The sequence below is a fragment of the Rosa rugosa genome, chromosome 2 (genome assembly GCF_958449725.1).
Source record: "Rosa rugosa chromosome 2, drRosRugo1.1, whole genome shotgun sequence".
NCBI lineage: Eukaryota > Viridiplantae > Streptophyta > Magnoliopsida > Rosales > Rosaceae > Rosa > Rosa rugosa.
The window spans coordinates 66,332,029-66,355,119 of NC_084821.1; the positions used below are offsets into that span (position 1 = coordinate 66,332,029).

At 39.3% G+C, this 23,091-nt stretch overlaps 4 protein-coding genes across 4 annotated transcripts; all 4 read left to right on the plus strand.

The window, feature by feature from the left end:
• The first annotated feature begins 2,581 nt into the window (after positions 1–2,581).
• LOC133731323 (uncharacterized) lies at positions 2,582–3,598 on the plus strand. The gene has a single exon (XM_062158722.1). It carries the CDS (start codon positions 2,582–2,584, stop codon positions 3,596–3,598), a length of 1,017 nt encoding a protein of 338 aa, XP_062014706.1.
• An 11,821-nt stretch (positions 3,599–15,419) lies between these two features.
• LOC133731324 (LRR receptor-like serine/threonine-protein kinase EFR) lies at positions 15,420–15,908 on the plus strand. Its single transcript, XM_062158724.1, has one exon. It carries the CDS (start codon positions 15,420–15,422, stop codon positions 15,906–15,908), a length of 489 nt encoding a protein of 162 aa, XP_062014708.1.
• Positions 15,905–17,128, plus strand: LOC133729453 (3'-5' exonuclease-like). Its single transcript, XM_062156991.1, has one exon. The coding sequence runs from the start codon at positions 15,922–15,924 to the stop codon at positions 16,900–16,902; it is 981 nt and encodes a 326-aa protein (XP_062012975.1). The 5' UTR covers positions 15,905–15,921; the 3' UTR covers positions 16,903–17,128.
• LOC133731325 (LRR receptor-like serine/threonine-protein kinase FLS2) lies at positions 17,053–21,029 on the plus strand. Its single transcript, XM_062158725.1, has 8 exons — positions 17,053–17,065; positions 17,259–17,330; positions 17,480–17,839; positions 17,925–17,996; positions 18,097–18,168; positions 18,513–20,077; positions 20,286–20,502; positions 20,620–21,029. The coding sequence occupies exons 1-8, from the start codon at positions 17,053–17,055 to the stop codon at positions 21,027–21,029; spliced, it is 2,781 nt and encodes a 926-aa protein (XP_062014709.1).
• Positions 21,030–23,091: the final 2,062 nt, after the last annotated feature.

Here is a 23,091-nt window from a genome sequence, read left to right on the forward strand (position 1 = left end):
TAATAATGCTCCTTGTTACATGAAATTATCATTTGTATCATTTTAAGGCTCGAGTTTTTTTATCTTGTTCTTCTTCTTTCTTGGAATAAATTTATCTCGTGTTCTCAAGGTTTGCTGAAAAAAAAAAAAAAAAAACATACATAATAGATTACTAACGATTTTAAATTAATTTATCTCGTGTTCTCAAGGTTTGCTGAACTCCCATGACCGTTGTCATCAGGGGGAGATGTCTACATGTATGGTCTCAAAAAACGTGAAGGGTGTGTTGTGCTATTTTTCTTATTCGACCGATGTTATTTTTGTCCCACTGGGTTTTTGCAAGGTTTTTAATGAGGCAACGAGAGGAACACCACGTTTGGGCTAGGGCTGTCAATGGGTCGTGTCGGGTTGGGTTCGTGTCGGGTCAAGGTATTTGTCGTGTCGCAAGATACAAACCCGAACCCAACCCATTTAATAATCGTGTCAAAAATTTAAACCCAAACCCAACCTATTTATTAAACGGGTTACCCGTTTCCTACCCACTTAACCCATTTAATAAATAGGTTGTGTCGTGTTTGACAAAATGACCAATTTAAGGGTTAACAATGCGACCCATTTAACTAAAAAAATGCATAAATTGATTAAATTCACTAAAAACTCTACAAGACGAAGAATATAAATAATTATATATAATTCATAAATAATTAAATCCAATAATTATAAAGCAAAATATTTCAAATTGTCTAATCCTATGATCAAATACTCCCAATGTCTAAAATTTCAGGATGAAGTATAGCATAATCGAGTTATACGGGTTCACTTCGTGTTGGCCGGTTGACCCGTGGCCGACCCATTTATTAAATGGGTCATGGCAGGTTGACCCATGGCTGACCCACTTTTTAATCGTGTGGGTTCAACCCGCTTTATTTCGTGTGGGTTTCGAGTCGTGTTATTGGGTCGGGTCGGAATTGATAGCCCTAGTTTGGGCGACACAAATGGGCAGTACTCAAGTAAATCCAGAATATGTGTCTAGCCCAAACTCTAGGTTACTTGACCTAGTTGTAATAGAGTTACGATTATCTTTCCTTGTACAACTCTGATTCTATATCTTGTAATCCTCTATATAAAGAGACTCCTATTATCAATGAAAATACGACTCAATTCTCTCTCAATTCAGTTTTCCTTAAACAGTTGTGACGGTGATTCGAAAAGTGATCTATTTTTTATTTCATAGTGAAACTATTATGTGGATTTTAGGGTCGGACCTTGGCTATAGGCCTAGCAGGTCGTTGCCTCCACGCCCCTGATCCGCCCAAATTTTTTCGACTCCGTGGGTTGGTCATGAGGAGTTGATTGGGCTTTGCCAGTCATGGATATTATATAGTAAATCATCTTCATCTGTTGTTTTTTCTTTTTTTGGTCTGACATCTTTCATCTAATCACATATGCGTAATACTCGCTTCTTGAACAAAAAAAATGCTCAAGTCTCTTTGGTTGTCTCTTGCTGAACGCGAGACAATTTCCAAATCTCTTTTTCTTATATTAAATAGATTTTCTTCTTAATCACGCACCCAACCTAACTCTTTATTAGTGGTGCAGGAAATTAATGGAAGCAATTAATTAATACTAACCGGCGTCTCCTGTAACTCTTCGACCTCGACCTCTTCTTGGTTTTACTGTCTCAACGGACTATATATTTCACACATTTTGCACATCCAAATCATCTGCAACCATATTCATCTATACAATGGAGAGCACTTGGTTCTTCCTTGTCTACTCTTGTTGTATGGCGGCTTGTTGGAAATTAAACCAAGCCCATTATCATTTACCAAGGCCATTACAATTTACTTAGTAATCTTTGAGTTACCTCTGGAATTTTCTAGTCTGTGAACTTTTCATATTCCGAGGTAGTTGGTAGTTGTGTTTTAATGTTCCATTCTAGAGACTTCATGTAGTGTCTTAGTATTTTGTGTAAGACAGTAACTCTCTTTAAATATGAGAGTTTGTTTTGAGATAGATGTGTGGAAGTAGCAGTGATTGAGATATCAATAAAGTTCTCTTCCTCAGTTTTCTCTCTTGGTTAGTTAGTCTTGTGTGAGTTATTTGTGTTTATATCTACTGCGCACACACATTCTCCGCAGCTATTTTACTGCTGTTATTCCTGGGATTTTACATATGGTATCAGAGCCCAGAGGTGTGAAGAGCTGGTGGTGGTTCAAGGATGGCCAACAGGGTCGAGTTCTCGCAGTGCCCAGTCGGTAAATTTGACGGGAAGGGCAACTTTCAACATTGGAGAGCCCAGATGGAGCTTTTCTTCAAGGTGATGGAATACACAGAGGTTGTAATCGATGGATTCAGAGATCCAGGAGATCAGGCTAATCTCACACAGAACCAGAGAGAGGAGTTAATCAAGAATCGGAAGAAAGATAGCAGAGCCCTGATGTATATCTATGGAGCCATTGATTCAGAGATTTATGAAAAGATTGCACATGCTGCTACCGCGAAGGAGGCTTGGGATTGTCTCATTAATAGCTATGTGGGACAAGATAAGGTGAAAAAGGTTCGGCTCTAGACTTTACGGCGGCAGTTTGAGCTTTTGCAGATGGAGAAAAAGGAGAGCATCTCTGATTACTTCTCACGCACCTTAGCAACTGTGAATCAGATGAGAGCCAACGGAGAGGTTATAGCGGATCTGCAAGTTGTGGAGAAAATTCTTCGGACTTTAACAGAGCGGTTCGAAGGTAAAGTCACAGCAATAGAGGAGTCAAGAGATCTCACTGCCGTGACGGTGGATGAACTTATGGGTTCTCTCCAAGCTTATGAGCAGAGGCTAAATGAGAAGTCAGAGGTTGCAATCGAAGAAGCATTAGAGACTCAGTTGAATTTGAAGAAGGAGAGAAATTTGACGCACCGCAGTGAAGGAGGTTACCGCAGTGAGGGAGGCTACCGCCGTGAAACAAGAAACCAGAATTCAAGCTACAAGAGAAGATCAAATCACCGATTTGGAGCAAGAAGAGGAAGAGGAAAAGGCTACAATTGGAGCCAACCACGGGATAAGTCCAGGGTTCAATGTTTTAATTGCAAGGAGTATGGCCACTACAAAACGGAGTGCAATCAGAGAAGGAGGTCAGAGTTCCATGTCAAGATTGCAGAGAATGAAGCTGATAATGAAGAGAATCTGCTGCTGGCTTTTAATGCTGTGAATGGTCGAGAAAAAACCAAGTGGTTCTTGGATACAGGATGTAGCAACCATATGTGTGGCCATAAGGACTTGTTCACTGAACTAAACGAGTCCATAACATCAGAGATCACATTTGGCAATGCGGCAAAGATGCCGTTGAATGGAAAAGGCAAAGTGTCCATCAAGTTGAAGGAAGGGCAAAACAATAGCATATCTGATGTGTATTATGTACCTGGTCTTCGCCACAATTTACTAAGTGTGGGGCAGTTGTCTGAGAAGGGATATGATATGAGGATCTACAGAGGAGTCTTCACCATCGAAGACCCGCAGCAAAGGCAAATAGCCAAGGTAAACATGACCCCAAATCGTCTGTTTCCTTTATATGCTGATTGTGAGAATTTACCTTGCTTTAGCTCTTCTACTGCTGGAGATAATTGATTATGGCATATGCGTTTTGGGCATTTAAATTTCAATAGCCTAAACTTGCTTGCTCGGAAGAATTTAGTCTCTGGATTGCCTCCAATTTCTGTTCCAAATCAAGTATGTGAGACTTGTGTGATTGGGAAGAAGCACAGAGATCCTTTTCCTAAAAGGAAGGTCCATAGATCAAAAATGCCGTTGGAGATTATTCATTCTGATTTGTGCAGTGTTGAAGTCCCTTCTTATGGTGGTGGAAAGTACTTTGTCACTTTCATTGACGATTTGAGTAGGAAGACCGGGGTGTACATCTTGAAGAATAAATCGGAGGCCTGTGATACATTCAAGAGCTTTAAAGCTTATGTTGAAAAACAGAGTGGGGAGAAAATCAAGGTGTTGAGAACTGATAGAGGGCAGGAATATATTGTGTGTGATGATTTCTTGCGGAAGAATGGAATCAAGCATCAGTTGACAGCCCGGTACACACCGCAGCAAAATGGCGTAGCAGAGAGAAAGAACAGAACCATCATGGATATGGTAAGGTGTATGTTGAAACTTAAGAATTTGCCAAAGTATTTTTGGGCGGAAGCCGTTGCTTGTGCAGTATATATTTTGAACAGATCTCCCAGCAGCAGTGTTGATGGAAAAACTCCTTATGAAGTATGGAGTGGAAGGAGGCCAAATATTCAACATATGAGGGCGTTTGGATGCATTGCATATGCACATGTACCTGATCATATTCGAAAGAAGCTTGATGACAAGGCCGAAAAATGCATCTTCATTGGCTACATCAATGTTACAAAGGGGTACAAGCTGTATAATCCCAAGACGGAGAAAGTGATTGTCAGCCGTGATGTTATCTTTGATGATCAGAACAAGTGGGATTGGTCTTCAAAAGAAAGCACACCAGGAGCGTTTATTCCAATCAATGATGAATTTCAAGTACATGAAGAAGTTGTCCCGACAGTTCAATCTTCAGAAGTTACTGTCGTTCAAATCCCTGCAGCACAATCTTCACTTCAAATCCCTGCAGCTCAAACATCTCATGAAGAAGAATTTGGTCGCCCTCGACGTAACCACCGATTGCCAGCACGTCTCCAAGACTATCACATCAGTAATGACAATGAAGCATCTGATGAAGAAATTGTGAATTTTCTCTTTATGCTGATTGTGATCCCCTCACATTTGATGAAGCCTGCCAGCATCAACATTGGTTGAAGGCGAAGGATGAAGAAATACATTCCATTGAGAAAAATGATACGTGGGAGCTGACTTCTCTTCCTGAGGGAAAAACACCCATTGGAGTAAAGTGGGTATACAAGACAAAGTACAAGCCAGATGGAGAAGTAGATCGTTTCAAGGCGAGGCTGGTGGTGAAAGGCTACAAACAAAAGCCAGGTATTGATTATCTTGAAGTTTTTGCTCCAGTTGCTAGACTTGATATTGTGAGAATGATTGTTGCTCTTGCTGCTCAAAATTCTTGGAAAATATTTCAAATGGATGTTAAGTATGCCTTTTTGAATGGAAATCTTGAAGAAGAAGTGTATGTTGAGCAGCCTACAGGATATGTAAAGGAAGGCCAAGCTAACATGGTCTATAAGTTGAAAAAGGCTTTATATGGCCTTAAGCAAGCACCGCGGGCATGGTACACTAGAATTGATTCTTATTTTATGGAGCATGATTTTCTCAGGTGTCCTTATGAGCACACCTTGTATGTCAAAACTACCCAGCAGGGAGAAGTTGTTATTGTATGTCTGTACGTAGATGATCTCATAATTACCGGCAGCAACACAAAGTTGATAGCTGAATTCAGGGAGGCCTTGACTTCTCAATTTGAGATGACTGACATGGGTTTGATGTCTTACTTTCTTGGTATTGAGGTGTTGCAAACTGAGCAGGGAATCTTTATTTCATAGAGGAAGTATGCAAGAGATGTTCACAGAAGGTTCAAGATGGAGTCTTGCAATCTAGCTCTCACTCCAGTTCAAGAAAGATTAAGGTTGGAAAAGAATGGCTCTGGAGAACTTGTGAACTGATTACACGCATTTCGATGCATGTAATTATATCTAAAACACTAGAAATAAGTTAATCCTCAAGTTAATTATTATGTAATTAATTCATTTTTATTTATTGTGTAGGAAATAAGCGGAATTACGGAAACGAGAGAAAATCGAAGGAAATTGGAGTCCCGACAAAATGACGAAATGGTCAACGCCGGTCAATGACAACAAAAGTGTGATATCCGACATCATGACGGAACTAAGGAATAATTTCGGCTTTTGAAAAAGAAAAGAAAAATGGTAATAGAAGAAGAAGTAAAAAGTGGTTGTTTAATTTAATTAAACAAGTTAGGAAAGAGTATGGTGCTGCATGTTTAGCCTAGTTAAGAGCAACTCCAACAGCTTCCCCATATTTTAGTTTTTCTCTATTTTAGGGAAAAATGAGCCTCTTTTGCTCCAACAGATTCCCTATAACTTTCTCTATTTTAGGGAAAGTAAGGAGAGAGAAAACAAAATTCCCTAAATTTACAGCAATCTCTAAAATTTTAAGGAAGAATTTGGAGATTTTAGAGATCGCTGTAAACTAGGGAATCTGTTGGAGTTGAAGAAGAAAAATTGCTTAAAGCTTTGACTTTTGCTTCCCTATAATACAAAAATTATAGAGAAGCTCTTGGAGTTGCTCTAATGGGCTCAATTAAACATTGTGGTTAATTAAGCAAGAATGGGAAGTTGGAAACCCACGTGCCAGAGCCATACCACTTTCTCTTCTTTTCCTTTTTCTCCCCAGCCAGTCACACGCTGACACCTCACCATACCCTATCTATCATTCTCTCTTCTTTGCATCAGCGCCTCCATATATATTGCTAGACCATTCTATTCGCACGGGGAGACAGAGCGCCGCACTACACCAAAACAGGGGGCAGCTTTTGGGCTGCTCTCATTCTCTTCTCCCATCATCTTCTCCTCCATTTTCCATATTTTCTTTAGTTTTATTTTAGGGATTTGAAAGATTTACTCACCCAAAGCTTCAAAAATTCATCAAAGACTTCTCCTCTACAAGATTCAAGACTTGGGTAATTGTGGGAGTTGTAAATCAAAACTAGTCATGCTAGCTTTTTAGCTATTTGTGACTATTCTTGTTTTCTCCTACACTTCTCTTCTCTTTTGTATTTGAATTTTGTAATTTTGATGTCTATGATTATGGGTTGTGAGTAATTTCCTTGTTGGGGGTTAGGGTTGTGTCCCTAACTCAAATTTTGTGTAAAAGATGTTTAATTTAATGTAATGATGCAATTTTCATATGATGGATGCTTATATCTATTTTTGTTAGGTTAAAATGCATGTCTAGGAGCCTAGTCAACTCTAGGGTGTGTATTTTGAGCATGTCTAGGACGGAGTTAGAGGCTTAACCCCCTATAATTCCTAAGCTAGAAACCTTCAATTTTGTATTCGAGGGGTTATAAGCATGGTGATTTACACCCGTTGCGTGATTGCGCGGGCGGGTCGCTTAGTAGTCTAATTCCTCGATCTCTACGCCTCTTGATGTGAATTAGTGACCCTTGAACCGGCTCTAATTCATGCCAAGTGAGTTTCTATGGCCCTTGAACCGGAGTAGGAATACCATGAAAGGGAATTTCAGTCCTTGAGCCTTGAACCGCCTTGGATACGACTACCGCCAAAGTAGGAATTTGCATCTACATTAGATTAGCTTCCGACACATAGAATTTGGGTGAAGGAGCCTCCCTAACACCCGACATTCCCATTTATTTGGTTACACTTTTATTAATTTATTTGCATTTTTATTAATTGCTTTACATTTCATTATATTTTTGTTAATCTAAAATCATCTCTCAAAATATTGAATTTCGACTCATTGTAAATATTCATCACTAGGCTCTTAGTTTTGATTAGGCTTTGGTGAAAATCAAAGCCGAGCATTGCTAAGGCTTGGTGCCTTAGATTAGCATTTTTATTTGTTTTATTTTCCTTTATTTTATTTGCTTAGTGACTTTAGTATCGACTACCAAAGGATTGTGGGCTAGCCACTAATCCCCGTGGTACGATAAACTTTGGGCATAATACTTCCCTATCTTGACAATGATACGTACGCTTGCGTAAATGTGTATCAAGTCATGAACCCTACTCACTACAAGCAGTTGGTTGGAAGTTTGCGTTATCTGACTAGTACAAGACCAGATATTACATTTGGTGTAGGGCTTATTAGCAGATTCATGGAGTCACCGCGGCAATCTCATTTGATGGCAGCAAAAAGGATCTTGAAGTATATCAAAGGCACTCAAGGTGATGGTATCTTTTACTCTGCAAATTGTCCAATTGAGCTTGTTGGATATATAGATAGTGATTGGGGTGGTGATTTTGAGGATGCAAAAAGCACTTCAGGATATGCTTTTCATGTTGGTTATGGAGTTTTCTCTTGGTCATCAAAGAAGCAACAGGTGGTGACTCTTTCTACTGCCGAAGCAGAATACACTGCATCAACTAGTTGTGCTACTCAAGCAGTATGGCTGCGTCGAATGCTTAGCTTCCTACAGCAAGAACAAGAATTTCCTACAAAGATCTTTTGTGACAATAAGGCATCAATTGCACTGTCAAAGAACCCAGTGTTTCATGGAAGAAATGAATATGCTTGGGTGAAGTTTCATTATATTCTTGACTTGGTGAATGAGAAACAAGTTGAAGTTCACTTTTGTCGATCCAAAGATCAAGCTGCTGATATTTTTACAAAGTCTCTTAAAGCAGATGCCTTTCTGAAGCTGAAGAGGATGATGGGAATGAAGAAGTACAATGAGCTTGGTTTAAGGGAGGCTGTTGGAAATTAAACCAAGCCCATTATCATTTACCAAGGCCATTACAATTTACTTAGTAATCTTTGAGTTACCTCTGGAATTTTCTAGTCTGTGAACTTTTCATATTCCGAGGTAGTTGGTAGTTGTGTTTTAATGTTCCATTCTAGAGACTTCATGTAGTGTCTTAGTATTTTGTGTAAGACAGTAACTCTCTTTAAATATGAGAGTTTGTTTTGAGGTAGATGTGTGGAAGTAGCAGTGATTGAGATATCAATAAAGTTCTCTTCCTCAGTTTTCTCTCTTGGTTAGTTAGTCTTGTGTGAGTTATTTGTGTTTCCATCTACTGCGGTGAACACATTCTCCGCAGCTATTTTACTGTTGTTATTCCTGGGATTTTACACGGCTAGCTGCTTAACTATGGCAGCACCACAGACCAATATCACCACATATCAATATGCTCTTCTTGCTCTCAAAGCCCGTATCACCAGTGATCCTCGTAACTTGATCTTCACCAATTAGTCAACCACCACTCCTATTTGCAATTGGGTTAGCGTTACTTGTGGTGCACGCCACCTTAGAGCCACAACCTTGAACCTCTCATACTTTGGTCTCGCAGGGACCATTCCTCCGGAGTTAGGCAACCTATCATTTCTTGTTGATCTCGACATCACAAATAATAGCTTTCACCGTTTCTTGTAGGGGTGGGCGTCTGGACCCGAAAAACCCGAAAACCGACCCGAACCGACCCAAAAAGCCCGAATCGGTTCGGTTTTGATTTTGAAAATATCGGTTCGGTCTAGGGCCCGACCCGAAAATATTATCTCGGTTCGGTCTCGGGTTTCAAATATGAAGAGACCGAAAGCCCGAACCCGACCCATATATACCCTGAGACCTGAGTTGCCACTTGTCTATCTATGATTGGGTGTTATATTAATATATTAAATATTAAAAAAAAAAATTAGGGTAACTCGAACCCGATCTCAGCCTCTCATTTTCTCAGCCTCTCATTCTCTCAGCCTCCATCAGTCCCTCACTCCCTCTCTCTCTCTCGAAACTAAAGCCTCAAGCCTCAAACTCTCAAAGCCTCCGTCTGTGAAATCCGCCACTCTCCCTCAAATCTCCCTCCAGAAGTTCGCCGTCGCCGACGATCCCAGTGGACCACCGAGGTCGACCATCACGCGCTGGAGCTTGTCCTCAGGGACGTTGGAGCCAAGGGAGGACGTTGCCGAGCTCCGAGGTTGAGATCTTGCAGTCGCCGTTGGAGTCGAAGCTCTTGAAGACGCGGTGGACCTCGTCGAGTCGTCGGTCACGACGGGTTTGGACTTTGGAGTCGGCGACTGGTGGCAGATTAATTTTTTCCATTGAAGTTTGGTTGGTTCTGCAATCTCTTGTGTTAATTTGATGCAGGTACCAAAATGAGTGGCAAATCAGCTACAAGTCCAGAACTGTCTTTGGAAAACTGGCAAAACAGGCAAAGCTGAAGCCTCAATGAACTGGGCATTTTGGGCCCGAAAAGCCTGAAAAATCGAACCGGCCCGAATGGGTTCGGTTTCTGTCGGTTTTCATTTCAGAAAAAAACCCGAACCGACAGTTTCGGGTTCGGTCTCGGTCTCACTAATTTCCGGGCCCGGCCCGACCCGAGCCCAGCCCTAGTTTCTTGCCCCAAGAATTGGCTTGCCTGCGCCCGTTGAAACTTATTAGCTTGGGATACAACAAGTTTACAGGAATCTTTCCAGCATGATTTGGGTCTTTATCCAAACTTCAAGAGTTGTATTTCTACGGTAATAAATTTATAAGTTCCATACCAGCGACCATTTTCAACTTATCTGCACTACAAATAATTGATTTCAGGCATAACCAACTATTAGGTACAGACGGTCTCTTATTTGGAATTCTAAACATGTTAATATCATTATGGCCATTACACTTTAACATTGATCTCAGTTATTTCTTAATTTTTATGTGGATAGATAGTATATCAAGAGAAATTAGAAATTTAACAACGTTGAAGGAGATCTACCTTGGTTATAATGATTTCATAGGTAGGCACCCTAGATTATGTGTACAATTTTATTTTTCTTTCAATCAATTTCTCTCGTGAAGACGATGTTGGCGAAAAAACTAGCTAATCATATGCACATATATGATGCAGTGTTATGATATTTACTTACTTTCTTTCTTTCATAAATTCCAAATGAGATTGGTGCTCTAGAGATACTGGAGACATTGTATGTGCAAGAAAATGCCCTAGAAGGAAATGTTGTTCTGTTCAACATGTCTTCTTTAATTACTTTGACTCTACATGGAAACAACTTTGAAGGGTAGACTTTCGGACAATATGTGCCAAAATCTTTCTCATATTCAAGAGTTGTATTTCAGTCATAATTAACTAGCTTGAAGGTCCACTTCCATCCATATTTTGGCAATGCAAACAACTTGTTGATTTAGCGTTGTGGCGTAACAACTTCAGTGGAAGGATACCCAAAAATATTGGGAACGCAACCCAGTTAAAACAGGTGGATCTTAAAGAAAACAATTGGACAAGTACATGTACCCTTCATCACTATTTATTGAATTATTTCTTATGGACTAGTTAAGAAATATATATGGTACATTCCTATTTTCTCAATTGCTTTAAATTTCAAAGAACACAGAAAAAAAATTCTCTTAATTTGTAGATATACGTACATTGACCTATTGATCTCCAGCCATTCTCACACAAAAGAGAGATTTGCTTCTCCCTTCTATATTGTTGTTTAACTATAGCAGCTGTACCAGCACAAACCCACAACTATTAGTGTATAGAGCTGAGCACTAGAAACAGAGTATTGGAAACTTCAGAGAAACTTATGGGTTTGCAAAGAGACATCTCATTAACTTTCATTAAACAAAATAATCTGATACGATTGCATGGCCGTATACATCGACGACTTTAAATTAGTCTGGACAAAGAGCCTTTTCGAATATGTCCACTTTGTTCACCATTACAATAAGCTTCTCCAACACGTTTGAATCTTCAAGTATATATTACAAACATTCTATAATACAAATCCAGCTTCAAGCAGCATCATATTTCTTAAGTGCTTCATGAGATCAATTACATGATTTTTTTTTTCTCCATGAAGTATACTACTTTTGGGGTCAAGGCAGGCAAATGTTAGTACAATTATGCACACAAACTTGCGTTTCAATTGAGGACTTTGCAAACTGACCGCTCCCGTGTGGAAGTGGAATGTAAAAAGTTCCAAATGAGAAAGACTTGCTGGTGGTAACTGATAAGTACATTGAAAAATGACTGCTTGGGTAAATATGTGGAAAATATATGACCCTTAACAATAGTAATAACTTACCCCGCATTACATACGATCATGGGGAGTGCTATAGGGGTGGGCGCGGTTCGGTGCGGATCGATGTTGGGCCAAAACCGCAACCGAACCGCTTCATTCGGTTGTGCAATATTTAAAACCGCAACCGCATTTTAAAAACCTACACCACTTACTTCGGTTACACCGTTTTGCGGATCGGTTTCGGTTGTGTTCGACTTTCTTTTTTTTCACATATTTTCAACCAAAGTCGACAAATTTAGCTATCCTAAAATGAGTAACCATTACTATCAAAATATCAACAAAATAACCCACTCATAATCTGTTCACTAAATCAAGTAATGAACAATTCAAATAACCTATTCATGACATCAACATCTCAAGTTCTCAACTAGACAAATAACATTAACAATCTGTCAAACCTGCAAATCAACTATCAAATATCAACAATTTGATCCAACTGTTCAACATTTCAAACCAAAAAGCAATTTTCAAAACTAAATCAAAGTTCCAACAGTCTAACAATCTGTTTCCAACCCAAATAGCTAACATGCAGCACAAACATAAATCAAAGTTCCAACTTCCAAGTTCCAGCAGTAGTTTGCGTCTTTGCGATGCTCAACTAATTTGCTGTACTAGTAGCTCAATAACAGTAAACAATGAAACAATCAATTAACAATCATCAAACACCCATTATAAAACACTGAAACAGTCATTATCAATCAATTATCAAACACTCTGTAAAGGAAAACCAAGGAAAACCAATTATCAAACACTCTGTAAGAAAAAAAAAAACAGGGGAAATTCCAACAGAATCAAATAAATGCAAGGTTTAAAATTTGGCAAAACAAAAGCAAAAGGAGATAGGCCAACAAAACCTCTAGATCACACAATTGGGAGAAGAACACAACAAATCTTCAATAGAAAACAGAGAATCATGACTGAAGAAGCAAGCAACTCTCCCTAACGATTCCATCCAGAGAAGAGATCAGACGACGTCCTCGGTCGGAGATCGACGGCGTGAGAAGTGAGAGCTAAGAAGAGCGGCTGTTGAGAGAGAGAGAGAGAGAGAGAGAGAGAGAGAGAGAGAGAGAGAGAGAGAGAGAGAGAGAGAGAGAGAGAGAGAGAGAGAGAGAGAGAGAGAGAGAGAGAGAGAGAGAGAGAGAGAGAGAGAGGTGAAGGTCGAGAGAGATGAGGTAGAGAGGTGAAGAGTGAAGACTCGAAATGAGGGGCTGACTAAGTCAGCTAGGGTTTGATAATGATCGAGAGCAATCCGGTGCATAAGAGAGTATGTGTAACCTGTTTTGCACCAATAACAAATCGACAGCTATTTAAAAATAATATTTATTTTAATAAATATTACATATGCGGGCGGTCCGGTTTTTTTCTGTAGGTTCACAAGGTGAACCCGGTCCCGAACCGGAAAAATCCGGTCCGGTGCGGTCAAGTCAATTTTTCACATTGCTTTCATCCGGTTCGGTCCCCGAGCCGGTTTTCCGGGCCGGTTCGGCCGGTTTTTGCCCTTCGGTTAGGTTTCTGCCCGCCCCTAGAGTGCTATATACACACTCGGTTGAGTGTGTGTCAGCCACACTCGGTTGAGTGTGTATTAGTCACACTCAGTCATGTGGCAATTTTTTATTTGTTAAGGGATTAAAGCAATCAACGTATTTCTCTCTCCTCATATGCATATTGTGTTTGTCCATTTTACCCTCTGTGTGGGAAGCTCAACAGAAAATGTTTGGACTTCAAGAAGCTCGATGGGCTAGGACTGGTCCCAATCGGCGAGCCCAAAGGCACCCTCTTTCCTATGACTTCGAACACCGCTCTGATGAAGAACGACGTCTCTGATCAAGGTCGAGACGGAGATAGAGAGGAAGAGGTAATCCACCAAGGCGAAGAACTGGGTGTTTATCTAGATTGAGAAAGAATCAGATGCGGTGCCAACTACGATATTGAAGATGATGAAGCAGAGGAACCCGAAGAAGATAGAGAGGAAGAGGAAATACACGAAGAAGATGAACTCGGTGGGGGATGAAAAGGGCTATGATCTTCCTCCAATGAGTTGTTGAATATTGATGATTAATTGATGGAATTAATTGGGAAATTTTGGTTTTTGATTTGATTTTTGATATATTAAGTTATTTCTTTTTCTTTTCTTTTCTGGGTAGTATGTACTATACCTATTCTAATTAAATCCCAACTCAGCTTTAGATGGTAGTTAGCGAATTCATATGTATCAAGATGATAAATTGGGAGTGTGAGTGAATTAGTACATTATGTGCCCAAATGAAACCAGTACCCACTTAATTCTGCAGTATTGGTTTCAGAAAGACTGGATTATTGCTTGAAGGGTTTAAATGGAAAATAATGCAGTATTGGTTTCGACCTTTTCCATTGCGCCGCCACCGAGTCGGAGATTGAATCTGATCTGGAATTGGGTTATGGGAGGATCCGGGAGTAACAGAATTTTCAGATCCAGAGAGTTTTGGCGTTGGGTATTAGATTATTCGGGATTTTGGCTGTGTTGTTTCAGTATGTTGAAGCCTTGATTCGGATTAGACTCTTAAAATGGGGAGAGAAAATATGCACGAGGAGAGATAAACATTCTGACTACTGTAGCCCCTTACCAAGATAAAAAAACTGCCACATAGCTGAGTGTGGCTAACACACATCTAGCACTCCCCATGATCATGATGATAACCAATTGAAGATTTTATGGTGATTGGTGGAGTAGATCTGTCAGTGGCTCTATGATCATGATGATAACCAATGGGAGATTTTATGGTGGTTAGTGGAGTAAAGCCTGTTAATGCTTTTGTTTATATCTTGTTCATCCTACTTTTAACGTTTCTTCCGTATGAATGAGTTTACCTTCATTGGATCACAAAAATTTTAATGATTGAAATAGTTTATCTTCTAACTTATCAATGAGTACAAACTAACATATGATAGTTAGTTAATTAATTATAACTGAGAAGGTAATTAAGTTGCTGATGTTTTAGTTAATTTTGGCACTTCTTTATTTGAAATGATTTGGTGGGACTTAGTTCCACCATTCGCAAGTTCTTTTTGTACAAGAGACTGTTTAGGTCTTCCAAATTTTAGGTTTCATGAGTCTATTTGCTTTTCTTTCTTCTTGGAAGGGAGTCCCTTATTTTTGTATGGGGTAAGGGTTCGTGTCTTCCCATGACATGATGTATTCTTCTTCTTTGTAGAAAAACGTTTTCTACTGTCATAGATATGTGTAATTCACGCTTCTTTGGGCTTGCATCTAATCTTTTTTTTTTTTTTGTTGGTCTGACATCTTCATCTCATCAGATATGTGTAATTCACGCTTCTTGAAGCAAAAAAAATGCTCTGGTCTCCTTTTGGTCGTCTGGTGAATAGTGAGGACGCATAGAATACAATAGTTGATTTCCAAATCTATTTTTCCAAATCCATTAATCACTCACAAAGGCGCACCCAGCCCAACTCTTTCTTAGTGGTGGACTCCCGCCAGGTGCTGCAAGAAATTAATGGAAGCCATTAACCAAGTCTCACCGGTGTCTCTGGTAACTTCGACCTCGACCTCTTCTTGGTTTTCCAGTCTCAACGTACTATATATTCCACACATTTTGCACATCCAAATCCCGCAACCATATTCACCTATACAATGGAGAGCACTTGGTTCTTCCTCATCTACTCTTGTTGTATGGCGGCTAGCTGCTTAACTATGGCAACAAAACAAACCAACATCACCACAGACCAATCTGCTCTACTTGCTCTCAAAGCCCGTATCACCAGTGACCCTCATAACTTGATCTTGACCAACTGGTCAACCACCACTCTTGTTTGCAACTGGGTTGGCGTTGCTTGTGGTAAACACCATCATCGAGTCACAACCTTGAATATCTCTTATTTTTGTCTCACCGGCACCATTACTCCGGAGCTAGGCAACCTATCATTTCTTGTTGAGTTGCGAGTCACAAATAACAGTTTTCACGGTACCTTACCTTCAGAGTTGGGTCGTTTGCGCATAATGAAGTTGATTAGTTTCACATTTAACCAGTTTTCAGGGATCATTCCGTCATGGTTTGGGTCCTTATCCAAGCTTCAAGACTTGTATTTGTACGGTAATAAATTTTCAGGTTCCATACCAGCGGCCATCTTCAACTTATCTGCATTGCAAGTAATTTCTTTGAGCAATAACCAAGAGAAATGAATGGAATGGCGTGATGGAGCGCTCGCAATCTCAAAATGACAACAAAGGCAAAGCCATCAGCACCACCTTATCGGAATCCGAATGGGATGAGCCCTTCACAGAGGAAGACCTCCAAGCCATTGAAGCCGCATTCGAAGCCGCTGCGACTTCTTCTCTCTCCAAAAAGCGACGCTCCAATCCCGACGACGAAGTCACGGACCAGTCCCAGAGCGCCCGGCGCCGACTGCCGAGTTCAGTTCTCGCTCTCCAGCATCCAAACGCCTTCGCTCTCTCGCCTTGCCGTCAAGCTGCCAATATAAGGATGAGATATCCTGTGTTGAAGTTTGGAGGTCAGGTTACATATAGCAGGACTGCAGTTGAAGTGGAGAAAGCTGCCATGGAGATTTTAAAGACTGTGAAAGCAAAGAAAAACGAAATGGGTCAAAATGCAGTTGGATTTGATATTGAGTGGAAACCCACATTCCAAAGAGGTGTTCCACCTGGGAAGGTTGCAGTCCTGCAGATATGTGGAGACACAAGTTGTTGTCATGTGATGCATATCATTCATTCTGGAATTCCTCGAAGTCTGCAGTTACTTCTTGAAAGTTCTTCGATTTTGAAGGTTGGAGCTGGTATCGCTAATGATGCTGTTAAGGTTTTCAAGGATTATAATGTATCTATTAAAGCTGTGGAGGATCTTTCATATCTGGCTAATCATAAGCTTGGAGATTCACAAAATTGGGGTCTTGCATCCCTAACTGAGAAGCTCATTTGTAAACAGCTTTTGAAGCCCAAAAAAATTCGATTGGGTAACTGGGAGACCAAATATTTATCAAAAGAGCAGCTGCAGTATGCTGCCACTGATGCATTTGCATCATGGTATCTTCATGAGGTGCTAAGGAGCCTCCCTGATGCTGAAAAACTTGAAAAAGTTACAGCAGACAACCAGAGTGAGGGACAAGCTGTATCATGTAATTACTTTCAGACTGAGGAACCAGAAGCTGCATCATTGTAATGTTTTCATTGGTAACATCAGCATTAAAATGAACAAGATAAGCATAATGATATGTTACCCATGGGGCTATCATCTTATTAGCCTCCGTCCTTAATATTCTTGGATTAGAGGGGCTGATCGTGGTAACATTTGTTCCCGGTTCAGCAAATTATGTCAGTTTCATGTATAGCCATAGTTTTACTATTCTTTTTCCAAATATATTCTGAAATGAGAAACATTAATTAAAAAAAAAAAAAAAAAAAACCAACTATCAGGTACAAACTGGCTCTTATTTGGAACTATAATCAGTTCGATATCATTATGACCATTACACTTTAACATTGGTCCTAGTTATTTGTTAATTTATATGTGAATAGGTAGTATACCGAGAGAAATTGGAAATTTAACAACATTGAAGGAGATCTACCTTGATAATAATAATTTCATAGGTATGCCCCCTGACTAGGTGTACACTTTTATTTTTCTTTCAATCAAAATCCCTGAGAAGACGATGTTGAAGAAAAAACTAGCTAATCACATGCGTATATATCATGCAATGTTCTGATATTTACGCATATTCAGTTTATCTTTCTTTTAGAAATTCCAAATGAGATCGGCGCTTTAGATCAATTGGAGAAGTTGTATGTGCAAGAAAATGTCCTAGAAGGAAATGTTCCTATGGTTGTTTTCAACATGTCTTCTTTGATTACTTTGACTCTATTTGGAAACAACTTGAAGGGTAGACTTCCAGACAATATGTGCCAGAATCTTCCTCATATTCAAATTTTGAATTTCGGTGATAACCAGCTTGAAGGTCCACTTCCATCCATATTTTGGCAATGCAAACAACTTGTTGAATTAAGCTTGGAGCATAACAAGTTCAGCGGAAACATACCCAAAGATATTGGGAACGCAACCCAATTAAAGCAGGTTTATCTTGCCAAAAACAATTTGACAGGTACTTGTACAATTCATCATGATTTATTAGTGGTGGGGCCTTATCCAAACTTCAAGAGTTGTATTTATACGGTAATAACTTTCAGGGTCTATACCAGCGACCATCTTCAACTTATCTGCACTGCAAGTAATTTCTTTGAGATCTAACCAACTATCAGGTACAAACTGGCTCTTATCTGAAATTATAATAAGGTCGATCATTATGACCATTACACTTCAACATTGGTCCCAATTATTTGTTAATTTATATGTGAACAGGTAGTATACCGAGAGAAATTGGAAATTTAACAACGTTGAAAGAGATCTACCTTTTTGATAATAATTTCACAGGTAGTCCCCCCTGACTAGGTGTACAATTTTATTTTTCTTTCAATCAATTTCCCTTGTGAACATGATGTTGGCGAAAAAACTATCTAGTCATATGCATATATATCGTGTAGTGTTTTAATATATACTTATTGTTTTATCAATTTCCCATTCTTATGGATAACAATTTGACAGGTACATGTACCATTCATCACGATTTATTTCTTAACTACTTTATATGAAACAAAAAAAAAAATCAACATTTAGTTTTATCATTCCTATATGAGATTAGTTGTATATATGTCATCTAATTAATTTGAAAATAAAGTGTCGATTTTTGTAACTGACTCATTATATTATTGGGGCAGGTACTGTATCAGATGAGATTGGTCGTCTTCCAAATTTAGTGTTATTGTACCTCGGTTTTAATAATCTGAATGGTCACATCCCAACCACAATCTTCAACAAGTCCACATTAGTGACCATTGATCTAACTAGTAATCAGCTCTCAGGCAACCTCCCAACAAACATAGGTCTTGGGCTTCCAAACCTCCAAAATTTCTTCCTGGGAGAAATTAAACTCAGCGGAGTAATCCCCAAATCCATCTCTAATGCTTCTCAGCTCACGTTCCTAGAATTGGGAAGGAACTTTCTCTCGGGCTTTATTCCTAACACGCTGTGTGCCTTAACAAACCTTGAGTGGCTTTCCTTATTTGAGAATAATTTAACTCTTGATACTACTACTCCGGAAGTAAATGTCCTCTCTTGCTTGGCAAATCTAAAAAATTTGAAGCGCTTGGCCTTTGATACAAACCCATTAAATGCCAACCTCCCTATTTCCTTTAGGAATCTCTCTTCATCACTTCAGAATGTTTATCTATACAACTGCAACATGAGAGGTAATATTCCTGATGATATAGGCAACTTGAGCAGCTTGACAATCTTAAACATGCATGACAACAAATTAAGTGGATCAATTCCAACCTCAATAGGAACACTGAAAAATCTCCAAGTTTTGAGTTTGGACGGTAACAGCTTTCAAGGACACATCGCGGATGAACTTTGTGAACTACAAAACCTTTTTGTATTAAGCTTGCATGGTAACCAGCTCTCTGGCTCTATACCTTCTTGTTTGGGTCATCTAGCCACCGCACTAAGAGCTCTAGATTTAGGGTCCAATTTGTTGAATTCAACAATACCAACTAACTTGTGGGGACTTTCAGATCTCTTGTATGTATACTTGTCATCGAATAATCTAAGTGGATCTCTCTCGGAAGATGTTGGTAATCTTAAAGTTATTATAGAGATAGATTTATCAAACAACCACTTATCCGGTAGCATACCGAGCAGCATTGGGAATCTACAAAGCATGGTCAAGCTCTCCTTGGAGAATAATAAGTTCGAAGGCCTTATTCCTAATTCACTTGGCAAGTCGCTCAGCTTGGAAATTTTAGATTTATCCATAAACAATCTGTCTGGATTGATTCCAAAGTCATTTGAATCGCTCAAATATCTCAAAATTTTTAATCTGTCTTTCAACAAACTCCAAGGAGAAATTCCAACGAGCGGACCTTTCCAAAACCTCTCTGCTCAATCATTTGTTTCGAGCGGGGAACTCCGTGGTGCATCCCGATTCCTTGTCCCATCATGCAATAATAGAACATTTGAAGCACATTTGAAGTCCATTATATCAGGGATCTTGTCAGCATTGTTCATAGCTACCTTCATTTGGATAGTGATACTACGCAGAAGAAAGAATGTGGAAGCTGCAAAAGAGATTACATTGTTACCTCAACTTCTACATAGAAGAGTTTCGTACCTCGAACTTGTTAGAGCAACAAATGCATTTAATGAAAGCAACTTACTTGGCAGTGGTGGTTTTGGCTCAGTATATAAAGGAACATTTTCTGATGGGATAGATGTGGCCGTAAAGGTTTTCAATTTACAGCTAGAAGGGGCGTTTAAGAGTTTCGACATGCATTGAGTGTGAAATGCTAGGCAACATTCGTCATCGAAATCTTATCAAAATCATCAGTTGTTGTAGTCAAATTGATTTCAAAGCCGTGGTACTGAACTACATGCCTAATGGGAGCCTTGAGAAGTGGTTGTATTCTCTAAACTTTTCTTTGAACATCCTGCAGAGGTTGAGTATTATGATAGATGTTGCATCGGCATTGGAATACCTTCATCATGGCTATGGAACACCTATTGTTCATTGTGATTTGAAGCCCAGCAATATCCTTCTGGATAAGGATATGAGTGCACATGTAGCTGACTTTGGCATTGCAAAACTCTTGTGTGGAAGAGATTCGTTGACCCGAACCATCACTCAAGCCACAATTGGATATATGGCCCCAGGTAAAGAACTAATGCTAGTTTATCTTCAACTTTACATGTATTGTCCTTCATTATGAGAACATTAACGTTTAATTTTTATTATATTTGAAAAAAAAATTACACATTTGTATGTTGCAGAGTATGGAATGGAAGGAATAGTTACTAGAAGAGGGGATGTTTACAGTTTTGGTATTGTACTGATGGAAACATTCACGAGAAAGAAGCCAACAAATGTGATGTTTGGGGACATGAGTTTGAAGCAATGGGTTGCAAATTCACCATTACTTGATGTTGTGGATGCCAACTTACTTGGGATTGAAGAAGGGGATCGTGAATTTGAGAAAAATAGGGAGTGCTTATCATCAATTATGAGATTAGCTCTAGCTTGTTCCTCCGAATCACCAGAAGGGAGGATAAATATGCAAGAGGCTCTAGCCACTCTAAACAAAATAAAGATCAAGTTCTTCAAGGACGCTTCTGCAGGAGGAGTTGTGGTGCTGAAGCATCCTCTTCTTTTGCAGCTCTTTTTATGGGTTTCATTTCTGTAGGATATGATCTTGGCCTTTGATTCAGTCTTCAATAAATATAGCTATTTTCACCTTGTATTTGTTCTGCTGTAACTGTAATACATGCCAAGGAATAAATATAGCTATTTTCCCCTTTTGTTTGTTCTGCTGTAACAGTAATACATGCCAAGGAAGATATAACATATATGCTATACCATTCTAGTTTCGGCTGCAATCACAAGAACTGCTCTCTCAATAATATCTACATTTTCAAAGTCACTTTGATCGATCCCCTGTTTCTCAGTCATAAACTCATAATGATTTTTCTCATTTCTCACGGCGTAGCTAGGATTCGACAATGGGGTGGGCTAAATTTATTGTGGCAAGTTTTTGGGCGAAACCCAAATTTTTTTTTTTTTGACCTGCATAATATCAATGAATCTCATCAATCGATTCAACCCATTCCCAATTATCAATGAATCTCAGGCGGACTGAAACTCTGAAAAGGGGGGGTGACTCGGTGGCTGGAGCCTGGAACTCTGGAAGGTGGAATCAAAATTGATCTGAAGTTCTGAACTGGGAGACGAGGAGAGTGAGAGTAGGAGGTGGCTCAGTGGACTGAAACTCTGAGATTTGAGGTGGCTCCCGGCTCTGTGGCTCGCAGCGATTGGAGCCTTGGAGGTGGCTCCGTGGCTGGAGCCTGGAAGCTGGAACTCTGGAAGAGTGGAAGGCGGAACCGATCTGAAGTTCTGAACGGGGAGACAGGGTTGGTGTTTGAGAGTCGGGACAGACTGGTCTTGGGACCGACTGACCGACAGCACTCACAACAGCAACCCAACAACTCTTCGAAGCATTAGTATTTTTTTTATTTTTTTATTTAGGCTATACCCATACTTGACGCATTTTGGGCGAAATTCTCCCTTGGTCTATAACCCAAGTAGCCCTGTGAGTGGCTACGCCCTTGTTTTTCAACCCAATAATTTGGTTCTTGCATGTAGGAATGGCTTAAACATATGATCTCTCATTAATTATTATCAAGCAAAGTAATCTTATTCATTTACATCCTTGTACGTATTCAAGTCTAGGCCGCTGAATATTTTTCCAAGTAGGATATTTACCATCAAGTAATTATTACTTATATCAAGCAAAGTGATCTCTTTATATATGGTAAAGGATTAAATTATGTTTAGTCCCTATATTATGACCATTTTTTCGTTTCAGTCCCTTACATTCTCAATTAATCTGAAAAGTCCCTAACGTCAAAATTTTCTTCTGATTGGTCCCTCCCGCGTCAAATTAGGAGTTGGCCTTAGGTGAAATGTTCAATATACCCCTCTGTTATTTCTTTTTCTGCTTTTTTTTTCTTTTTCCTTTTTAATTTCTTTTTTTTCCTTTTTAATTTCTTTTTTTCCTTTTTTTCTTTTTTCTTTTTAATTTCTTTTTTGCTTTTTTATTTTTCATTTTTCCTTTTTAATTTCTTTTTTTTCCTTTTTTTTTTTTTCTTTTTTTTTTTTTCTTTTTTCTTTTTTCTTTTTTCTTTTTTCTTTTTTCTTTTTTCTTTTTTCTTTTTTCTTTTTCCGTTTTAATGACCATCGTATCTTGCTGCATCGGTAGCGCCACGTCGGCGAACCAATCCAGATCGACCCGAAACCCCAATTCTTGTTCTCCACGCCAGCGGCCCTCTTTTTCTTTTTTTTTCTTTTTTCTTTTTCCTTTTTCCTTTTTAATTTCTTTTTTCCTTTTTCTTTTCTTTTTTCTTTTTTCTTTTCCTTTTTAATGACCATCGTATCCTGCTGCATCGGTAGCGCCACGTCGGCGAACCAATCCAGATCGACCCGAAACCCCAATTATTGTTCTCCACGCCGGCGGCCATTTTTCTTTTCCATCATTGTTCTTCACTTCTGGTTTTGGTCAACTTGGCCATCAAAAACCATCATTTCAACCAGACCCAAAATCCAAATCACCATTTTGAGCAAGACCCAAAAACCTCAGGGTCTGAAAAAATGGTAGTTTTCAGTGAAAAGTTTCCAAATTGAGGCTTGATGTGGAGAGAGAAAGTGAGATTTGAGTGGGAGAGAGAGAAGTAGGCTGTGAAAATAAGAGG